Source organism: Symphalangus syndactylus, chromosome 12, assembly GCF_028878055.3.
Source record: "Symphalangus syndactylus isolate Jambi chromosome 12, NHGRI_mSymSyn1-v2.1_pri, whole genome shotgun sequence".
Lineage (NCBI taxonomy): Eukaryota > Metazoa > Chordata > Mammalia > Primates > Hylobatidae > Symphalangus > Symphalangus syndactylus.
The window spans coordinates 60,034,789-60,054,254 of record NC_072441.2 but is presented as its reverse complement, the minus strand read 5'-3'; the positions used below and the strand labels follow the sequence as shown (position 1 = coordinate 60,054,254).

The following is a 19,466-nucleotide window of genomic DNA, read 5'->3' as shown; positions in this document are numbered from 1 at the left end:
AAAACAATGCTACATATAATTTGTGGATCATAATCAGTATATAATTTCCAATTAGTTGTGAAATAAGAGAAAAGAATATAATGGAAGAAAAAATATCAGAGGCCATAACACATAGAAAGTGTAAGCTCTGTTTTGTGAAGCTTTTGTTTTGGCTGTGTGTGGGGATAAGTGTGTGTTTACTGTGTTCCAACATAAAATCTATTTCTCACTGTGGATCGATTTAAAGCAAACTTTAAAGCCACAGGTATAGTTTACAAGGTGTAATTTACTCATCTTCAGCTTATTGCTTCCAAAGAGATGGCCTGACTTCGCTTAATACCATGTGGTCAAGGCTATCTTCCTTCTTCCTCCAGAAGCACATACAAAAGAGAGCAATGACCAGAGAGAGGGACCTGCCTAAGTTCCCTGACACCTCTTTCTCCATGACTGACACAGAGTATACATTCAATCGCAGTTCCATCCCTGGAACACACAGGAATGTAGCCCTACCTTTTTAGCCTCAATTAAATACAATACAATGAGCTCAACATCCTAAAAACATACACAACATTGAAATCATTTTGCCATATCATTCTTCAAAAAAATTTACTACTATGTTTTCCACGTTTATTTTTGTCATTATATATCCTTCAGAAATATTACTTTAATAGCTATACATATTCTATTATGTGGCTATACAATATTTTATTTAATTGCCTTTCCACTTTGATATCTTGGTGATATTTTCATTCTTTTTTCCATTGGTTATAATGCTGTGTTGAACATATATCAGGATAGACTTCTTTATCTAAACAGATTCTTATTTCCTCACATACCAAACCTCCTATATTTAATTAAATAGAAAAAAATTCTCATATATAATCTAGAGAAAGAGAGAGAGATTTCAGTATCTGAGTTCAGAGTAGATTTTGCCTCTACAATTTCTTTTTTGAGAGCAGCATAAGCTGCCCAAGTACGGTAGCTAAATTTTGCTAGTTGTCTCTTAATTTACAAAGGAAAGCATTAGATTTATGATAAATGTGTTCAAGAAATAGAAAACATTATGGTAATCAAATACAGTCATGTGTCACTTTACGACAGGGATACATTTTGAGAAATGTGTCATTAGGTGATCTTGTTGCTGTGTGAACATCATAGAGTGTACTTACACACATCTAGATGGTGTATCCTGCTACACATACCTAGGCTATGTGGTATAGTCTATTGCTCCTAGGCTACAAGCCTGTATAGCATGTCACTGTACTGAATACTATAGGCAACTATAACATGATGTGAAGTATTTGTGAACCTAAATCTATCTAAACATAGAAAAAGTACAGTAAAAATACAGCATTTTAATCTCATGAGACCTCTGTAGTATAAATAGTCCCTCATTTACCAAAACCTCATTATGTGGTGCATGACTTTACAATATTCAAATTAGCTAGAACCATGTTATCATTTATTTGCTGCCTAGGAGTATGTTAAATGCTACAAGGAATAAAAAATATAATATATAGTCTTTAGTGAATTCCTACTATGCATTAGCAAGTGTGGTGGCTCTCTCACATATCATCCCACTTAAAGAGTAGTGACCCACTTAAAGAGTCAGAATACAGTAAACATATGAAGCAAATGTGTATGTGGGTATATAAATCAATAAGATCTAATGAAGTGCTAAATGGTGGAGTACAGTTGAGTACACAGGCAGTGCTGGCTACTATATATGTCTATCTAGATACAGAGATCTATACATATTAGATAGATGATAGATGATAGATAGATAGATAGATAGATAGATAGATAGATAGATAGATAGATAGATTTAACAAGAGTTAAAAAGTCAAGAGAATGATATGACATGAAATTAAGTTGAGCTAGACATTGAAAGATAGGTGGCATCAGAGTAAGTGGAGAAGAGCACGGACTATGCCAAACAAAAGGAATGTCTTCTGCTTGTCCTCCTAGAGACAAGAGATGATATGAGGGCTTCATGGTGATAACACTAGTCCTCAAAATCAGAGGATCAAGAGACCATCCTAAAGCCCATGTTAAACACAAAACAAAACAAAACAAAAATCAAAGACAAGCAGAGGAAGCCTTCCAAAATTCTGGAGAATATGCCCATTATACTTCAAAACAGTCCAGAGAGACTGATGCTTTAGGACAATGCTTCTCACACTTTGCAAGTGATAATCCTCTAGATTAAAAGCAGACAAGGTTATCTCCTGGGCGACTGAAGGAGGTAACTTCAGTATTCCACTGCAAAGCATTCATTATTTTGAGGTCTCATGTTTCACCTTTAAAAATGTTGCATCTCTGCATTCGGTTAAATGTTTCCTCTAATCTTAATGTGAAATTGGAGTTCCAGGTAGATAAGCCATATTTGTTTTACTCAACATACTCTGATATCTCTATTTGAAATATATATACATACATTAATTAATTAATGTATGTATTAAATTAATGTATTAAATTAATAACTATATATGCACATTTGAAATATATCTATACATATATACATACATATATACACATACATATATATATACACATACATATATATATATATATGTATGTGTATATATCAGGTTCTTTATTATTTTGTTCCTCTTCCATCCTGGCTATATCTGCCAGATATAAGAAGTCTACATTAACCAGGACACCAGGCAGTCATTAAAACACTGTGCCACCATCTGCTCCACCCAGTTTTTTTTTTTTTTTTTTTGAGACAGGGTCTTGCTCTGTCGCCTAGGCTGTTGTGCAGTGGCATGATCTTGGCTCACTGCAGCCTTGACCTCCTGGGCTCAACAGATCCTCCCACCTCAGCCTCCCAAGTAGCTGGAACTACAGGCGCATGTCACCATGTCTGGCTAATTTTTATAGAGATGGGGTTTCTTTCTGTTGCCCAGGCTGGTCTTGAACTCCTAGGCTCAAGAGATCCACCCATTTCAGCCTCTCAAAGTGCTGGGATTACAGGTGTCAGCCACTGCACTTGGCCAGCCTAGCCTTATTTTCTCTCCTTTTCTGGCACTGTTTAATATTTTCTCTCCTTTTCTGGCATTTGGCTACCAGATAGTATTTTCCAAGTGGCCCTTTGACATGTTGCAAAATAATATTTCACCTTTAAATTCTGAGTGCTGGTCTTATTTCTCTATTCTTCTACCCTCTGAATACACACTCTGTATTAATTTTGCTCAGGACTCTACTTCCGTTGGCCGCAATGACCATATATTATTCGACATTAGTTATCTCCACCACCACTAGGTTTTGCATGTGCTGAATGCTCTGTTCACTTCACTCTGCACACAATGGTTTGCAGTAATCTTTGTGAGGCATTAGCTCAACAAAGAGCACTTACGCACACTATCTGGGACAATAAATGACATGAGGTGGTTTTAGGTTTTGTTACATTTGCCATAATCTTCATCAGCTCCTTCCTAAGACCTCCCCAACAACGCATGCATGCTATGCCAAGGCAGTTTCAACTCAAATCCAGTTGTCCCCTTCCAATTAGATTGCCAGCCATAGTCCCCTGGAGATGCTATAGAGTCCTGATGAGAAGTAGTGGGCGATAGGCTGTATGCACCCAAATTCAAAAAACAGGTTGATGATGCAATAGATAGTAAGGAGCTATTGTAGGCTCCTCAAAAAGGAAATACTTGATATAGTGGTATATGAGAAAGACTGATTTCTTTGGAACTTAATTCATTCCAAACATGAGTTAAACTTTTCTAAGAAATAAGTCTAAATAATGAACTAATAACAATGAAGTGTTAATAATGAAAGAACTGAAGGTTTTTAAAAATTCCATTTTGGCATAATTAAGGGATAAATCAGTTCAAATGAAAGGTGTCACTGTAATTAAAACTTCATTTACTGAATTATGTTTCATGTGAACAGAGTATATTTTTAAGATTATTTGATTATTATATAAGTCAATGTCATTTCCAGTTTTTGGCAAATTGACAGTAATTCCATGTCATTGAAAATGTAACTGAGTTTATCAAGTTAATTTCTCAGGGGCCACCTGATAGCCACCAGATGGCAACCTGAGCCAAAGGTAAATCAGAACTTGAAGTTATAGATAGCCCTGAGACTGTGAGTTACCAGTCACTCATCTCTCAGGGTTCCTTTGAAACCACAAAACACAAAGGCTTTGTACCACTTCTGTAAATTCCATTTGAACATAATGAAATATGCTCTATCCACAATGCTTACAATAATTAAAGTTTTTTTCATAATAGAAGTCTATCTAGAAATAGCACAATATGGAATGATCATTAATAGATCTGTTCAGGTACTTGAATAAATGCCTATCGAGAGCACAGGCACACATTAGTAAATTTCCTAAGTAAAATCCATTTTCATTTCACATTCTGACATTTTATTTAGAAAAATTATACCTTTTCTTTTAATTATTTCAGTAAACATAATGAGGTTATTGCTAACTATACCTCAGAGTACTTTATTTTCTCCAATTTTTTAGTAATGTGAGTCTACTTGTAATTAAAGGCATGCTGCATTAATGATGCTGAACGTCTCCAAGGGAAACATTTAATGTCCACCTCATAATATTATGCCAAAATTACATGCACAGAAGACTTTTTAATAATCTTTGTTTCCTAATTTAGTTTTGATTGGCTCTGAAATCCATAGCAGCACTCAAGGGCTTCCATTTCTACAGTGATCAGCACTTCTGAGCCATAAATTGTACAAACACACATGAGTTCTTCCGTCTGTAGGCTCCTTTTCAAAGCGTCTGTTTAACTTATCCAGAAAATTAGCTGCAGGCTAGAGATAATTGCAGAAAATTTTGCCATTTTTAAGCCACTGGGGTGTGCAGGAAGATATGACAGCTAAGTTTGTCTAAACACAAAGAAAAAGTCATAGCTTTGTGTTGTCACTTCAGCTTTACACACAGGTTCAGATCATCCTCTCTGCTCTTTATGCAAATTGAAACAAATTGTAGTCACTAGATGATCTGTGTTTCCTGACAAAGCTCTGCCACCTGAAGCTTTCAATGTGACTGAAAAGATAGGATCTATTCAAATGTGTCTTGTCAGTCTAAAAAAAGGGTTAACCCCTGCCTTCCCTTCAGATTCTTCCCCATTGACGAAAACAGAGATTTTCTTTGGCCATCATCAACTCAAAAGGAATATATCAAATTAAAAAGAAAATATATGGTTTTCAATATACACAATTTATATATATATATATATATGTATATTCCTCTTCCTTATCCATTATGATTAATAGAAATGGCAGTGTGCTCTTGAAAAACCAATGTTTATAAATACTGCTACAATTAATATAGAACAATTTTAAAGTACTTCACGTTGAAGATTTATTAAGTATGCCATCCAGGTTAATAAGCAGAGATCTATTGTTAAATAGAATCCATATGCTCCTTCTTTTCCTGAAATTTTACTCTATATTAAAATAAATGCAACATTCATGGATAGTCACTGGCATATAATGATGAAGTCAATGAAAAAAGCAGCAACATGGACTCTTAATGCAACGCCAATGAACTTCAACTTTATATTAAAGAAATTGGCCCTGGGAATTATAGGTATTTCTCTCAGCACATGTTCCCTCGGTGCTCAGAACAGCTATAGCCACAGCTAATAGGAGTGTCACTAGCTGAACAAGTGATTACTGAAACGATTTTGCAGCAAACATTTACATATAGGGGCTGAGCAGTGGCTGTACTCATGTGGCAGCTCCCCTGATGTAATAGGCCATAACGACGCTGAGGGAGCAGGTATGGATGCAAGTGTCAAGGAGGGGGAGAACGCATAAGTCATAACACAAATGACTTTATGAATCCCCATTACACCCTGGGCTAAGGAGTACCTAAACAGGTTTGATATGACAGCATCCTGAGACAGTTTCCCAACCTTGTGTCAGGAATCCTTATACTAAAGAGTTTTACGGAACACCCAAAAGTGCAGAGTGGAAGTGTTGTTATATTAGGCCATTACCATTGACGTGGTATATAATATGCATACAAATAGTCACAAGGTGTATATTTAAAGGATAGCTTATCAAATTTGTTATCCCTATCATATGCATATCAAGGAATACAAATTAAGCATTGATAGGTAACATTTCACAAATCTTACATTCTCCCTTGGAAAACCATTCTGTCCAATGACAAGTTTACATCCACCAGGGCTTCCAAATATCTGCATCACATTAAGATGCAGCCTTTTAAAGACTGTCCTCGGAGTTTCATGTGAACATACAAAGTATACACGTTACTGCACTTGAGAAAGCTGAGGGATATCATTTTAATTCTTTTTTCCCATTTGGTCTCTAACATCACTTAGCCAATGGACTGAGAGGAATTGACTTGTTTAAATACCTTAGATCATGTCCCTTTGAAAGGCAGGCATGGGAAGATCTGTAACATGCCCTTTGCACTCATGATGGGAGAAAGAGGCATGCTGAAGACACCAAGTAAACCCTTCAACATGACAGACAGGAGCAGTGCTGAGCAAGCATTCTCTGGCCAGAGACTGAGATCAGGGAAGCTGCACCCACAAATCACACCTTGAAAACATCATACAGGGCCTATGAGAGGGAAAACAGCACCCTGGGGAAGGAAATTTGCTATTTTACTTAGATCTGTAAATTATTAAACAATTCCAGAAGGGACATGTTACAAGTGTCATGTAAACCAATATATAGAGCTAGAGTATTCTTAACAATATGCAGACTTGGCCTGGAACTCATCCTCTGCTATAAGGAGTAGAAGACTATAGAGCCTGTCACCCAAACAGCAATTTCAACCCAGATTTGTAATGAGCTCTTATAGTTGACCTTTTATGAGAAATTATTAAAGACCTCACATAAAGTCACCACAAATGTCTCTGCTCCTTTACAGATTATGATTTTGCTAATGTGTTTGAATAAACTCCTTCTCTGGAAGTCTCTGCTTTCCAAAATGCAACTTCTTTGCAAAGCACATACCTGTTCCCAGAGAGACGGGTCCTCTCTTTGAAATATTTAGTCTTTCAGAGCACTTTAGTCACAGTGACACCTAATAGCCAAGCGCTTTTTCTCACTCTCCACAAAATCAGGTTTAGACTATAATTCAAACCAGTCCCCAAAGGCACTTCTGAAAAATGGCAAGCCCTTAGCTTTAAGGTGAAAACACTCTTTATTGCTCAAAATTGTTTCCTGTTACAAAACCTTTTTTATGGTGCTAGGTCTAAGATGATCTTATGCTAATTTAACTCACTGGGGACTGTGAACAGATGCTACTTTGGTTAATAGTTTCACTATCCTGAAAATGCCAGGCCAGGTTCAAGATAATACAGTCAGGTAAGATTACTATTAAAATCTGCCATACAATTATATCTGTTATGTGGAGAAAAATAGGATCACAGTTCTTATATCAAATAAAAACCACCTATAATAAAAAAAAAACAACAAATGAACTCACCATCTGAACTCTTTAGCACATTAATGTATACTATTTTAATCACCAGCCTCTTTACTTATACTTACAGAAATATTGTCAGCTATATCTTTCTTAAAAATTCAATGTGTTACTCGAATATTACCTTTTCACATGGTATTTAACTTTCTATGCAGAAAAAAAAGGACTTATATAAGCCTTGAGAACAATGAATTCTGTAACTTTGCTTATCAAAAAAAAGTATCTGAATTTATATATGCTGAGCCCTTGCTTTTCAGCAAATAAGTTTTCTATATGCCAAAAGTCATCTTTAAAATATACATAGAAAACTATGACCTTGACAATAAGGAGAGTTGGCAAATAAGATTTTTCTGGAAAAACTTCTCACAAGGCTTTAGTTCCTCTCTCCTCTACTTTTTTTCCTGCTGATCAAGAAACCAAGGACTTCCAAATCATAGCAGCTTCCTGATGAAGATAATTATGAGATCTAGTCTCTCCTTGAACTACAGAATTTAGGACTGGTTTTATACACATATGTGAAGAAACACTTGTGTTTTTAAAGTTGGTTTGCCAACGCATTTTATCCTTAACAGGACAGATATGACCTAATCATATTTCTAACCTCCAATCTAAAAGTTAACCTTTAATCGGACTTTTTCTTTTATAATATATGCTATAGTGTACCTGCCTCAGTGAAGCTATTGGTTTTTGGGGAAGCAGAAAGTAAGTTCCTTCCAGGACATTAATCACACTGTGCAAATTGTAATTCCGGGCAGTGTAGGCCTCCACTGAGAAAGTAACTAGCCTGTCAACACAAATCTGCCACCTGCAGATTCAACTTATTGCATGAATTGTCTTCACACTCACCACATCTGTATGCATATGCGATTAGACCCTATTTATATGAAATATTTTATGCAAAAGGGTTACCTCACCATTGCACAGAACGTCTCAGGAGGGTCTCCACAGGTAATATCCGGAGGATCGAGTTTCACTTTCAGATATTTTGTCATGTCCGTGGATTCCGGCTGGCAGGCCATGTAATCCCAAACTTTCCCTTCTTCCGTGTAAATCTGAGTCTTACACAGATCATAATGTCCCCAAACCAAAGGGTAGGGCTGCATCACTGAGGACACTGTAACCCAAAGGGCATGAATCGACAGGAATCTTGACAAATACATCTCTAAATTCTTTGTAATCTTCTTGGAAACTAAAGCAGAGCTTGCTTTATGATCTGCGATCTTTGTCTATTTTACATATATATACACATATATATGTATGTATATGGGTAGGTAGGTCTGTGTATTTTTTTTTTAAATGAGGATGGGACTTCAAAGCAGATCCCAAAACCAAATATGAAGAGTTAAGATATTGTGCGTATGCAGGTATATTGAGGACTTTGGTGGAAGCCTAACATACTTGTGTGTTAGGCGTTAACAACTTGCAGCTTTTTCTTTGTCTTGGAACATATCTATTAGACTCAGGTCTAGTTTGGTTTTTGTAAAAGATGTCCAACTGCAGATAATAATTTAGCAAAGTGATGGCTCTCCCGTTGTACATCCGATAACCCTGAGTGATCCTCAATGTTCACAGCTCACAAGGGATGCTCAGGCAGACTGAGATATCAGTATCTGAAGCAAAAGGATGAGTGTCTATAGCCCGGTGTCTGTTTCCCATCAATCATTCTTTTCTTCTGGCACCAACACCCTTTTAGAAACAATAAGAGTAAGAGTTATTGTCCAAGAATCAATGTATTACGAAATGTACAATATGTTGACATTTTGGAGGTCTGATGCAATATAAAGCAAATTGGTGTAATACAGATAACCTTTACTCAGCTGCTTTGCTAGAATGAGCAAACCATGGAAATCCTTCACATTGGGGAGAATTTCGATATGAAGGATTTAACTCTTCCATAACAAAGACAGACACCTGTGCATGAGTTACAGGTTTTCACTTCAAAAATTATATTTCCATCTTGACAAAACTGAGAGCAAGCAGCTAGATTTGAACATTTCTCATACATTGCAGTGCTATAAAATCTTCCATGAAAACAATGGGGTAAATGAGCGCTTTTATAATGATGACAAAGAAATGACAACTACTTATATCCCTTTTGTCTCTTGGCAAAGAGACCCTAAAAATCTCCAAATTCCTTGTACATTTCTTAGCTTTTGTTTGCTGGAGTGAAAATCAGCATTGTTGGCAAGAGCCTGTCCCTGTGGATTTGCTCATTATGTTGGAAGAATTTAGCATCTTTTGTTTAGTTGCGTTTAGTAATAAAGATAAGTTGGTTCTCTGAAAAAAAAAAATCAAAAATAAAACCAAAGGAGCAAAATTTCCTTTCATAAGAATCTTCTATATTTTTACATCTTTTTATAGCCATTACATCTGCATTTGCCATTACTTTTTGTAATGAAGAGAATTTGTCCCAAAGGCGAATATCATAAGCTGCTTTAAAACTAAAAGCTCTGTAGTAAAACACACAATTTAAAATGCACATATAAAAATAGCTGAGGGTGAGTTAACAGGCCATGAAGCAGAATAATATGGCACTAATTCTAAGAGAAAATAAAAATTACTGTGTAAAAGTACTTTTGGTTAACTGATAATGCATCCTACATAACTATGGCTACAAGTCATTGGTGAGTTTAACTGGCCACTTTTCTGTTTAGAGATTACTATCCAAATCTAAACAAATGCTAACATTTGGAAACCAGGTATTAAAAAGTATATTTTCTGAATTAGATTACTTATATTTATAGTCTAAAAGTTAACTGATTTTTAAGCAATGCAAAAAGGACAAAAAAGCCTACAATTTTAGAAAATTCTATTATAGACCCTTCAATTCACATTAAACAGTTGAAATATGGAAGTTCACTATCTTCAAACAATCTTATAAAGGGAATTCATTATATTTAAATAATGTACCATCTTAAAATGAACTAAGCCACAGAGACTATGAAATGCCAACAGATGGTTGAATTGTGTTTCCATAGCAAAGTAATTTATAATAATTGCTTTATGGATGCAAGTGCAATTTTCATTATATTCAATTCATAAAATGTTATCATACAGCTGCAATTTGTGGTATTTTCTATTAGAAAAAGTGTTGAATATTTGAGTTCCTATGAAGCAATAATTAGTAGTTTGTCTAAATATGTATAAACTACAGATTTGAATCAGCCTCTTACTTGTAACCTAAAGACTATACTGGGTAAAGCATATTTTGAAATCTTAAGCTAAAAAGAAAAAAATCAGAGAAGCATGTGTTGTGGCTACTATAGCCTTCTGCTTTTTTTCAGATTCATTAGTAATTTTAAGTTGATATTTTCAGACACATCCAACAATTTGACAATTAATAATCTGAGGTGTTAAAATGATACAAATTTACATTTTTGAGATGAATTTTTCAACTGTGTTTACTAGTTTTTATAAGAGGAAACAAATACTTTCCAAGGGGCGGGGGGATGGAGGCATTATAACTGAAGCAGTGTAAAATCTACTAGGTCAGAAATTATTAACTTTAATTCTTAGTTTCAAATACACAGTAATTTATTTATCAAGAATGATATAATCTTGAAGACCCAGAATTGACTGTTTCGAGTTTGAATGGAGTGAGCACTGTGTGTTTATTTTTAATATTAGTTTGAAAATACCACTTTAAATATATTTGAGTGCTTCCTGAGATTAGTCTTCACTTTCTTTTTTAACCAACAAATGATATTCTCCTCATCCATTTATTCTCAGTTACTCTGTCCTCAACCACATTTTGCATTACTGCAACCACAAAATAAAGGGTGACCATACATTTGTACAGGAAAAATTTGAACACTAAGGAAATATATGTGAACACTATGCTATCTCCTGACACAACAGCAATCCCAATATAACGAATTCTCATTAAAGTATACCAGGATTATAATGATGGTCATTACACAGAATTATGGACTACACCATCGATCGAATTTAGAGAACTGACAAGGAAAAATGCAGAGGAGTGCAAGATATTTGAATATTAGGCAGTTGCAGGACTGTGCAACAGACATTCTTGACAAGAGGCAGCCAATTATAGCTTAAATTTCTGGCACATAACCAGTTGTGATTAATAGTTTTCCATTACATTACAGACATATTATTAATGTATTAAAAATGTCAAGCTTTGGCAAGCACTAATATGGCATGGCTCAGTTAGTCTGCAGAGTTTACATTTAATGAGCTCCCATTGACACAGAAAAAGATATTGACCACGGCATATTACAGATCAGGAGCAGAGGGACACTAAGCTGTTATTTAACATAACTATTTGATTTCACTCTAATTTTTATATTTGTACTATCATTATGTATCCTGCATTTCAGGGTCTTCTTACTTTTCAGTGTCACATATACTTCAAAGGAAATCCTCTTAACTTCAAATTAGTAAGAAATTAAATCTATGAACTTCCATGACACACAATGGAAAAGCAGCCTCTGAAAATCAGGAATTTGTTATTAAAGTATAATTATGGAGTTTTGAAAGAAAATACAATGATGTAAAAATAGAATATTATTTACAACTTAACCTCCACTATTTAATGGCACTGTGTCTATCTGCTGTGCTTTCAAACAGGTTAAAATTATCAATAGCTTCTTAAAAGCTAGGTCATCACAGCAAATAGCTAGGGAAAACAATTATGAGAAGGACAGTGAATAACATATTTGGGGACTTAATATACTAAACCTATCCCTTCTGGCCCGTAACTGAACTGATTGTGAAGTGACATGGCCTTTAAATTTGTCTCAGGTGTCCGTATCACCTAAATAAGAACAGATTCAGAAGAGCTCTGGGCAGCTCCAGTTCTACCTCTTCACTTTGCAGACCTTGGGAACTCACTGTAATCAAAAATTCTACCACCTCTACTTGGGAACTAAAGTACTGAGAAGTCCTCTTTGATAAAAATACCCATTAATAGGTTGTGAGTATCCCACAGACCTCTGGTGTATAAATTTGCAGAACCAATGATAAAAGGTAAAATTATGTCATGGCCCTCAAGTTGATAGATATTATTGATCAGGACTAAAATGGGCTATAAAATGCCTTTGCACACACAAAACATTTATTTGTCCAGGATTCTGCAGCTAATTCCCTTCCACCTTGGATTAATTTTGCAGAAGCCATTTTCACAGGCCCTTTCTCTCACCAGAAAAAAAGCCTCCCAAAATATTACATGGAAGTAATAATGATTAATATTATAGGCAATTATATTCCAAAAGCAATTGCCAGTTTCATCAACTGAGAGGAAGACATTATCAGTAAATCTCCTAATCTAGCTGGTTTTCAGCATTCATTTTATTATATAATCTCACTAGCAGGTGGGAATGGTGGTAGTAAGCTATTTTTTTCATAAATATTCAGCTTTTCAGGGGTACCTGAAATACATAACTATTGATTCATTCCTCATAGACATTAAGAATTTTATAAATATGCATGTTTCTGAATGGGAAGGAACAAAAGGAAAATTGACTATATAGATCATCGAGTGAAAATATAAAAAGATAAAGATATACAAAATTATAACCTGTCAAAATTATTAGCTTCCAGCAGTCACAATGAAATTTATTACATAAGATATTTTAACATGTATTCAATGCTCTTTGCAGCTATTTGTTCTGAAGAAAGCATTTTCTAGTCATCTTAATGGAAAACATATGCTTCTATCCTTTTGTTAACTGTCTCTCAAAATATAAGGAATTTAACATGTACTGCAACATCACTGGCATAGCTTACTCACACTTGATTGGGTATTATGAGCAACTGTCTTATCATGAGATTCTTAATAAACCCAAATAACACACCTTGGTATTTGAAAGATCTCTATTTTCATTGAGAGAAGACTGATTCGAGAAATTAGATAGCACATGTTTTGCAGGATGATTGCGGGTGGGATAATACCCAAAACTATTTCAGAATCAGTTAAGCCTAGAAGAAATCTGGAGTTTAATTACCACATGAAAAACAAATATTTAATTCTCATGCAGGGAAGTTCAGAGATCTAAGGTCTCAAACGCATATATGAGAAAATCTACACCAACCTGAAGTTTTGAAACAGAACTTTGGATTCTGCAAATAAAATTATTTTTTAAAGTATGCTAAATCTCATACTAACCTAAGACTTTACTAATATAATCTCTTATACAATATAATTCACACACATATATTTCAATGTTAACATATCAATTGGTTTTCAAAGTTGAATCCAATTTTCTTTTTTCCAAGTGACTTGATGCCTTTGTAACTAAAACTCTCCAAATTTTTATGACACTTAGAAATCCTATCAAATAAATGTGTAATGGTTTAACTTTTTAAACAAACTACCTGATATTTTTCAGAATAATAATGGAAGCAAAGATGGGTGTTTGCACCACTTGCAAATATACAAAAGGAAACTGCAAAATACATTTGCCTCCTCCTAAAAAGGCTAACTTGAATCATTTTAACACATATACCCATTGAAAGCTGACAAAACAAAAATATTAACAGGAAACCAGCTTTATGTTCAAATAAACTGTTTCCATACAAAAGTTTTAAGATTATCCCTCTTAAATTCCACAGTAGAAAATTCCACCAAATTAGTAGTCCAGTACATAGAATCCTGAATGCCTTCGTGGTGGTCTTCAGTGGGTGAAATATATCTCATTTCATGGCATCCAGAAAAGAAAACATATCCCTGGAACAACATTACATGTGAAATACTTGATGCACATTTTTCCTTGCATGTTGATCCACATGCAGAGATCCAAATTTTATCTTAATGAAAAATTGAAAGTTGCTTATCTTCAAAAAGAATCTTGGATAGTTACTGAGCTGCTTTTCCTTTGCCAAAGAGAAAGGGAGGCGGGTAAGGCATTCAAAGTGACACAGTTCAAAATACTTAATGAAATGTGGAATTGCTAATTCCCTCACTAGAGATTCTCCTCAAGGGACAAACAAAACAGAAAAGCCTCCCCTGAAAAAAAAAAATTTTTTTGGAAAACTTTCCAACAAGCTTAACTACTAAGCATATCTGAATAAGCGATTTTAATGGAAGATCTTTCTGGGTTTTTTTTTTGTTTCTGTAAGATAAAACAACTTTTAGTATTTTCAGTCATAAAACAGGGCCTTATTTCTAGAGCAAATCTACTGCCAGATTCACCATATGTTTAGTGGAGTTCTGAATCTTACTCAGAATTTTCCATTCCAAAGATTGACAATTTGTTATGAGGAGTGGCTCCATTATTCCCTGTATAAAGAGAAGAATGCGGGAGAGAGGAGGACCCTCTACTCACTGGAAATCTGTACGTGATGCAACTATAGGAGCTCAACCTGCGACTTTTCCAAGTAAAGTTGCTTTAAAATCCCCGCTAGGAATTTTCTTCCCTTGCCCTGTAAGATGACAACCTACTCTTAAGTGGATTTCTGCAGGAAAAAAAAAAAAAAAAAAAAGTCCCCGGGTGAGGGTACTAAAATTAACAGCAGAGGGCGCAGTTTCTTTTTCTATCTAAGTTTTTCCTTGTATGAATCACTTAATTGGTTATTTTAGGCCCAATAATATTCAGTATTACTTGTATTATATATAGATATCCACAGATCCATACAGGAGAGCAATTCAATGTCCCTAGCCGAATCCATCAACCGATTAATATGATGCCAGTAAAGAATATGAGAGAATATTCCAAACAGCATCCCTACACCAAGTCTCCCTCTTTCAATTTCCCTTTCTCCCCAGCTGCACAACATGGGATAGTAATGCTTTAATCTAGCACCAATAAAGGAGATTAAAAGAAGGGACTTCAAAAGCTCTCGATGTGGCCACCAGATCCCCAAGGCCGGCAATAGGGCAAGTGTTTTTTTGTTTTTTTTTTGTTTTTATTTATTTTTTATTTTTTTATTTTTTTGCTTTTCCCCAAACAAATATAATTGGCGAAAGAAAGAAAAAATAACGACAACCCTCCTGAGCGATGTGTGTGGCCAGGTGTGCGTGAGAGAGGGACAGCGCGGGGCGCCTGTCAGTCGGCGGATGGAGGCTCAGGCCCCGCGCCCGGGCTCGGGACACAACAGGCGGACGCATCACCGGCCCAGAAAGCACCCCAGGGAAGACTTGTGTGTGGGTGTGAGCGTGTGCCGGTGTGTGTGCGCGCAGGGCTCCGCGCGCTGCCTCCTCGGGGCGCTTTACAAAGTTCCTCGCCCACCCGGAGCCTTCCCTCCCGCCTGTGGATCGCAGCGGGTGGGGGGGGAGGGTGGCGGCGGGGGGTGGGGAAACCCGGGGGAGAGGGGCGCGGGCGAGACGCGCGGGTCGCAGTAGGAGAGGCGAGCCGCGGGCACTTACCGTGTGGCTCGTTTGCCCTTGCGCCGGGCGGGAGCCGAGCCGACGGCGCGGGGCGGCGGCCCTGCGCAGCCAGCCTGGTCCGCCTCGGGCGGCGGCCGCAGCAGCCGAGCCCGCGGGCTGCGCACGGGCGGAGGGCGGCAGCTCCCGCGGAGCCTCCTCCGCGGGCGGGAGCGGGCGGAGCGGGAGGGGTGGGCGTGAGGACCCGAGCCGCCGCCAACGCCGCAGCCCGGGGATCCCAATCGCGCCCGGCCGCCGGCGGGAGAGGACCCCGAGGACCGAGAACCCAGCGCCGGCCCGCCACTCCCCACCGCTTAATTACCTTCGCCTCCGCCCCCGGGGGGAGCCTCCTGCACGTCGCCCCCTCTCGGAGCCGGCACCCAGAGGGGGAATTCCTTCCCGTTGACGTCCTCTTCCGAAATGCAAAAGATCAGTGACTTTGACAGGTAGATGAGGGGGAGGGAGTAAGGGTGGGCGGAGAGGAAGAGAGGATGAGAAAGGTGCCTCTCCCTCCAAAAATATAGTGATATTAATAATGAGATCTCAGCCTTCGGAGGTCGTGCCAGCCCAGTCCCCTGCTCGCCGGCTCTCCTCCGCGCCTCCTCGCGCCGCTGCCTCTGACACTTCTCGCCTTAAACTTTTACTGAGGGATATTTTTTCTTTTTTCTATTTCTATTTCTTTTTTTTTTCCTCTTTTTTTTTTTTTTTTTTTTTCCAAGCCGCAGGACGATTTTCTGGTTCCCGGGGATCAGAACCAGCGGCCAGGCGGTTCTATGCGGCTTGGCACCGCTTTCATTTTATTTCAGATGAAGGCGTTGAGCTTAGTCAGAAGGGGCATAAATCAGGACAATTAGCATTGGCGCCAAGAAGATCCTCTAGTACCAATTTCGCCCGGGTTTCCTTCGCGCATTCCTCCACTCAAGTCAGAAATGTCACTGCACATAGCGCTGATGGCTGTGAGACGCGACGCACCCAAAGTCCGTTTGACGAAATATACATGGCCCACGACGCTTCTGGATTGCGGCTCCCGGGCTCCGCGCCCCCGCCCGCGGCTCCTGGCCGGGACCCTGCTCCAAGCGGGCAGCGAGCTCCCGGCAAACTTAGGGGCCAGTGCCAATTAAAGAGTGAGCGCGAGAGCCGGAAAGAGGAGCGGCAAAAAAGCAAGCCCGGGGAAGCCGCAGCCCTCGGAGGGGTGGCATGTACGTTTCACTTAAAAAGCAGATCATCTTCTGCAACTGCCAGCAAGTGGAAGGATAGCAAACCTTATACTACCTAGAGACCTGTGCGCTCCGAGCGGTCCTAACTCCGTCCCGCTCGCTGTTGCTGTCGCTGCTGCTGCTCCGGCCGCAGCTGCTGCCGCTCCACGACCTCGGGGCGCTGAGGCAACAGGGCCCCCTCCCCCTACTCCCCATCCCCCCGGCTCCTCCACAGAAGCGCCGTTTCCAGTAACTCCTCGTGTACCTCCCACTTCTGCCGCCGTCCATCCCACCCCTCTCTCTTCTGTTCCCTCCCGAAACCGTTCCCAAGCACACCCTTCGCCGCTAGAAGTGATCACAATGTTGTTTTTCAACCGGCACTTCCTTTGCCCAGAGGCCCCTACAGCCCTAGACTGGAACCTCCTCGTTTAGAAATTCATTCCCCTTTAAAAAGTTGAAGTTCAAGGGAGAGCTGTGCATTTCAGGCTTCCTTGCCTTTTCTGAGAGAAAGAGAAATGCTCCGATGCTCCAGGCTTCATTCCCCACCAAGGCGTGCTCAGACTCACCTGGGGTCACTCTTAGCTACACATTAACGTCAAACAGAAACAAATCCGAATTTAGATAAGATAGGGAGACTTCCATTAGAAAGAAAGACTATTGCAATAGGGAAAACGCTCTGATCTCAGAAATGTGCAAGCCTCTCAAAACCAAACAAATTGGCCTTTTTTTTTTTCTATATATAAGGGGTAGCAAGCAACAGGGAAAGCCAAGTGGATGGGGGAAACGACTCACTTCAAGACCTTCATGGTTGAACAAGAAATGTGTCTCTGTGGTCCAAGAATTTGGAAGATAAGCTAACAACGGTGAATGTTTCACATTTTAGTTCTTGCTCAGATTTGGGGGGCAAGCTAAATTCCAGGGACCTGCTGGAGAGAAGCCTGACTCATGTTTGGTCAAGGCAAAGCCGGGGGCGGGGGTGGGGGGAAGAAATGGGCAATTGTGAACACTTAGTCACTATGTGTCCCACAATTAAGGCAGGAGGCTGAGTAATTGGGTCATTTTTCTATGATGACTTGGGGTGGTGTGGTAAAAGGATGGATGGGGGAGAAGTTTGTTGAGTTGGGCCTATAACCAGGCCCTCCTTGGCCCTGGGCAGCCAGGAAGTGGGCAGGGATTTCAGGCACCCCCAGCCTTCCCTCTAACACCTAAGAGGCCACAATAAGTCGCCTTCTGAATCTCTGAGTGCAGGAATCTGGGATTTATGTGCTTTCCTCTTTCCCACCTTTGTCCTGTAGTGCTGACATTGCAAAAAGGAGTTACCTGCAGGACTGAAACTCCTACCAAGGGTTCTTAGACGGTGGCCAAGTCTGGCTCTTCTCCCTGTCTCTCGCCATGCTCCTCCAGGTTTAAAACATACTGACTATATGGAGATGTTACTCATCACCTAATCCTCCTTCACAGGCCCTTAGATCCCAGTTCTTTCTATGGGAGCCTTTTGCAGTAGGATATAAGAAACAACACCAAGAGTGGCCTTCTTATTTCTTGCTGGCCCCTTGTCCTAGATCCTGAAATACAGACAGTTCTCAGCCTTTGCCGTCTCTCTCGCCCTTCTCTCTCAAGCCGAGAAAGCCTTTCTGAACTCTCATCCTCCTCTTTATCTGGTCATTTAAGGCCCTTCTGTACTAAAAAGAAAATAAATCTATGCAGAGATTAGAGAATTCTCTTCTGGAATATACCAAGATCTTTGTGATTTTGGCTCCCAACCTGGAAAAATACTTGTTTTCATCTGTCAAAATCTTGGAACTAACCTCCCTTCCTCTCTTCCTGTATCATCCCTCATTCCCAGGATTCCTTTGACTATGAGGCAATCCCAAGTAAGTGTGATATGTAAATGGAAACCTCTCCAATTAGGTAACACCTCCCACTACAGGAGTGGGAGAGTCTTTCAGAGGTGAGTTTTTCTGTGGAACATGTGCTCTGACCTTTGCAGAAGCTCAGTGAATCACCAACTAAACATGTAGATCTAAACTGAAGGAAGTAAATCAGAATCATCAGGGACTTTTCAACATTAAAACCCCTTTTCTTCCAGATCTTGTTCTCTCCTCCAGCAGCAATCAGGTGGGAAGGACTTTTTCTCCAAAAAAGCACTTTAAGTGGATCTGATATACTTCCTCAAACTAACGTGCATATATTAAACCAGCTTTCCTCAATATACCTTTGCATATTTGTTTATATGATATAAACCGATCAGAAATTGACTTTAGAGATTTCATTGCCACCAAGAGAAATTATTTAGGGGATACCTACCTTTCCTTATCATTCTTTGCTTTCTCTAGCCATATATATATTTAACTTTCTTTGGAAAAAACTATTTTTCTGTTTTTATTTAACCTTTCAACCCTACTTTTTTTTTTTTCTTTTTCCTTTTGGAGAAGAATGGTTTGATCTTTCAGTTCTCTGGCTTTAGATCTTTGGCTGGTTTCTACACATTCCTCATTCTTCTTCAACTTAGATATCC

At 38.7% G+C, this 19,466-nt stretch overlaps 1 protein-coding gene across 9 annotated transcripts in view; it reads right to left on the bottom strand.

The window, feature by feature from the left end:
* Window positions 1–17,210, bottom strand: part of NTNG1 (netrin G1) — a 347,869-nt gene extending 330,659 nt beyond the window's left edge. For 3 of the 9 annotated variants that reach the window (XM_063624389.1, XM_063624385.1, XM_063624393.1), the window contains exons 1-2: window positions 15,756–15,880; window positions 8,344–9,115 (exon numbers count right to left, since the gene is read on the bottom strand). In XM_063624389.1, coding sequence (XP_063480459.1) covers window positions 8,344–8,589 — 246 coding nt within the window. In that variant the 5' untranslated portion in view covers window positions 8,590–9,115; window positions 15,756–15,880. Of the gene's footprint in view, window positions 1–8,343; window positions 9,116–15,755; window positions 15,881–16,074 lie in introns of those variants that run through there. The other 6 variants (XM_063624388.1, XM_063624387.1, XM_063624384.1 and 3 more) reach the window with 5 other exon arrangements.
* Between the last annotated feature and the right edge of the window lie 2,256 nt (window positions 17,211–19,466).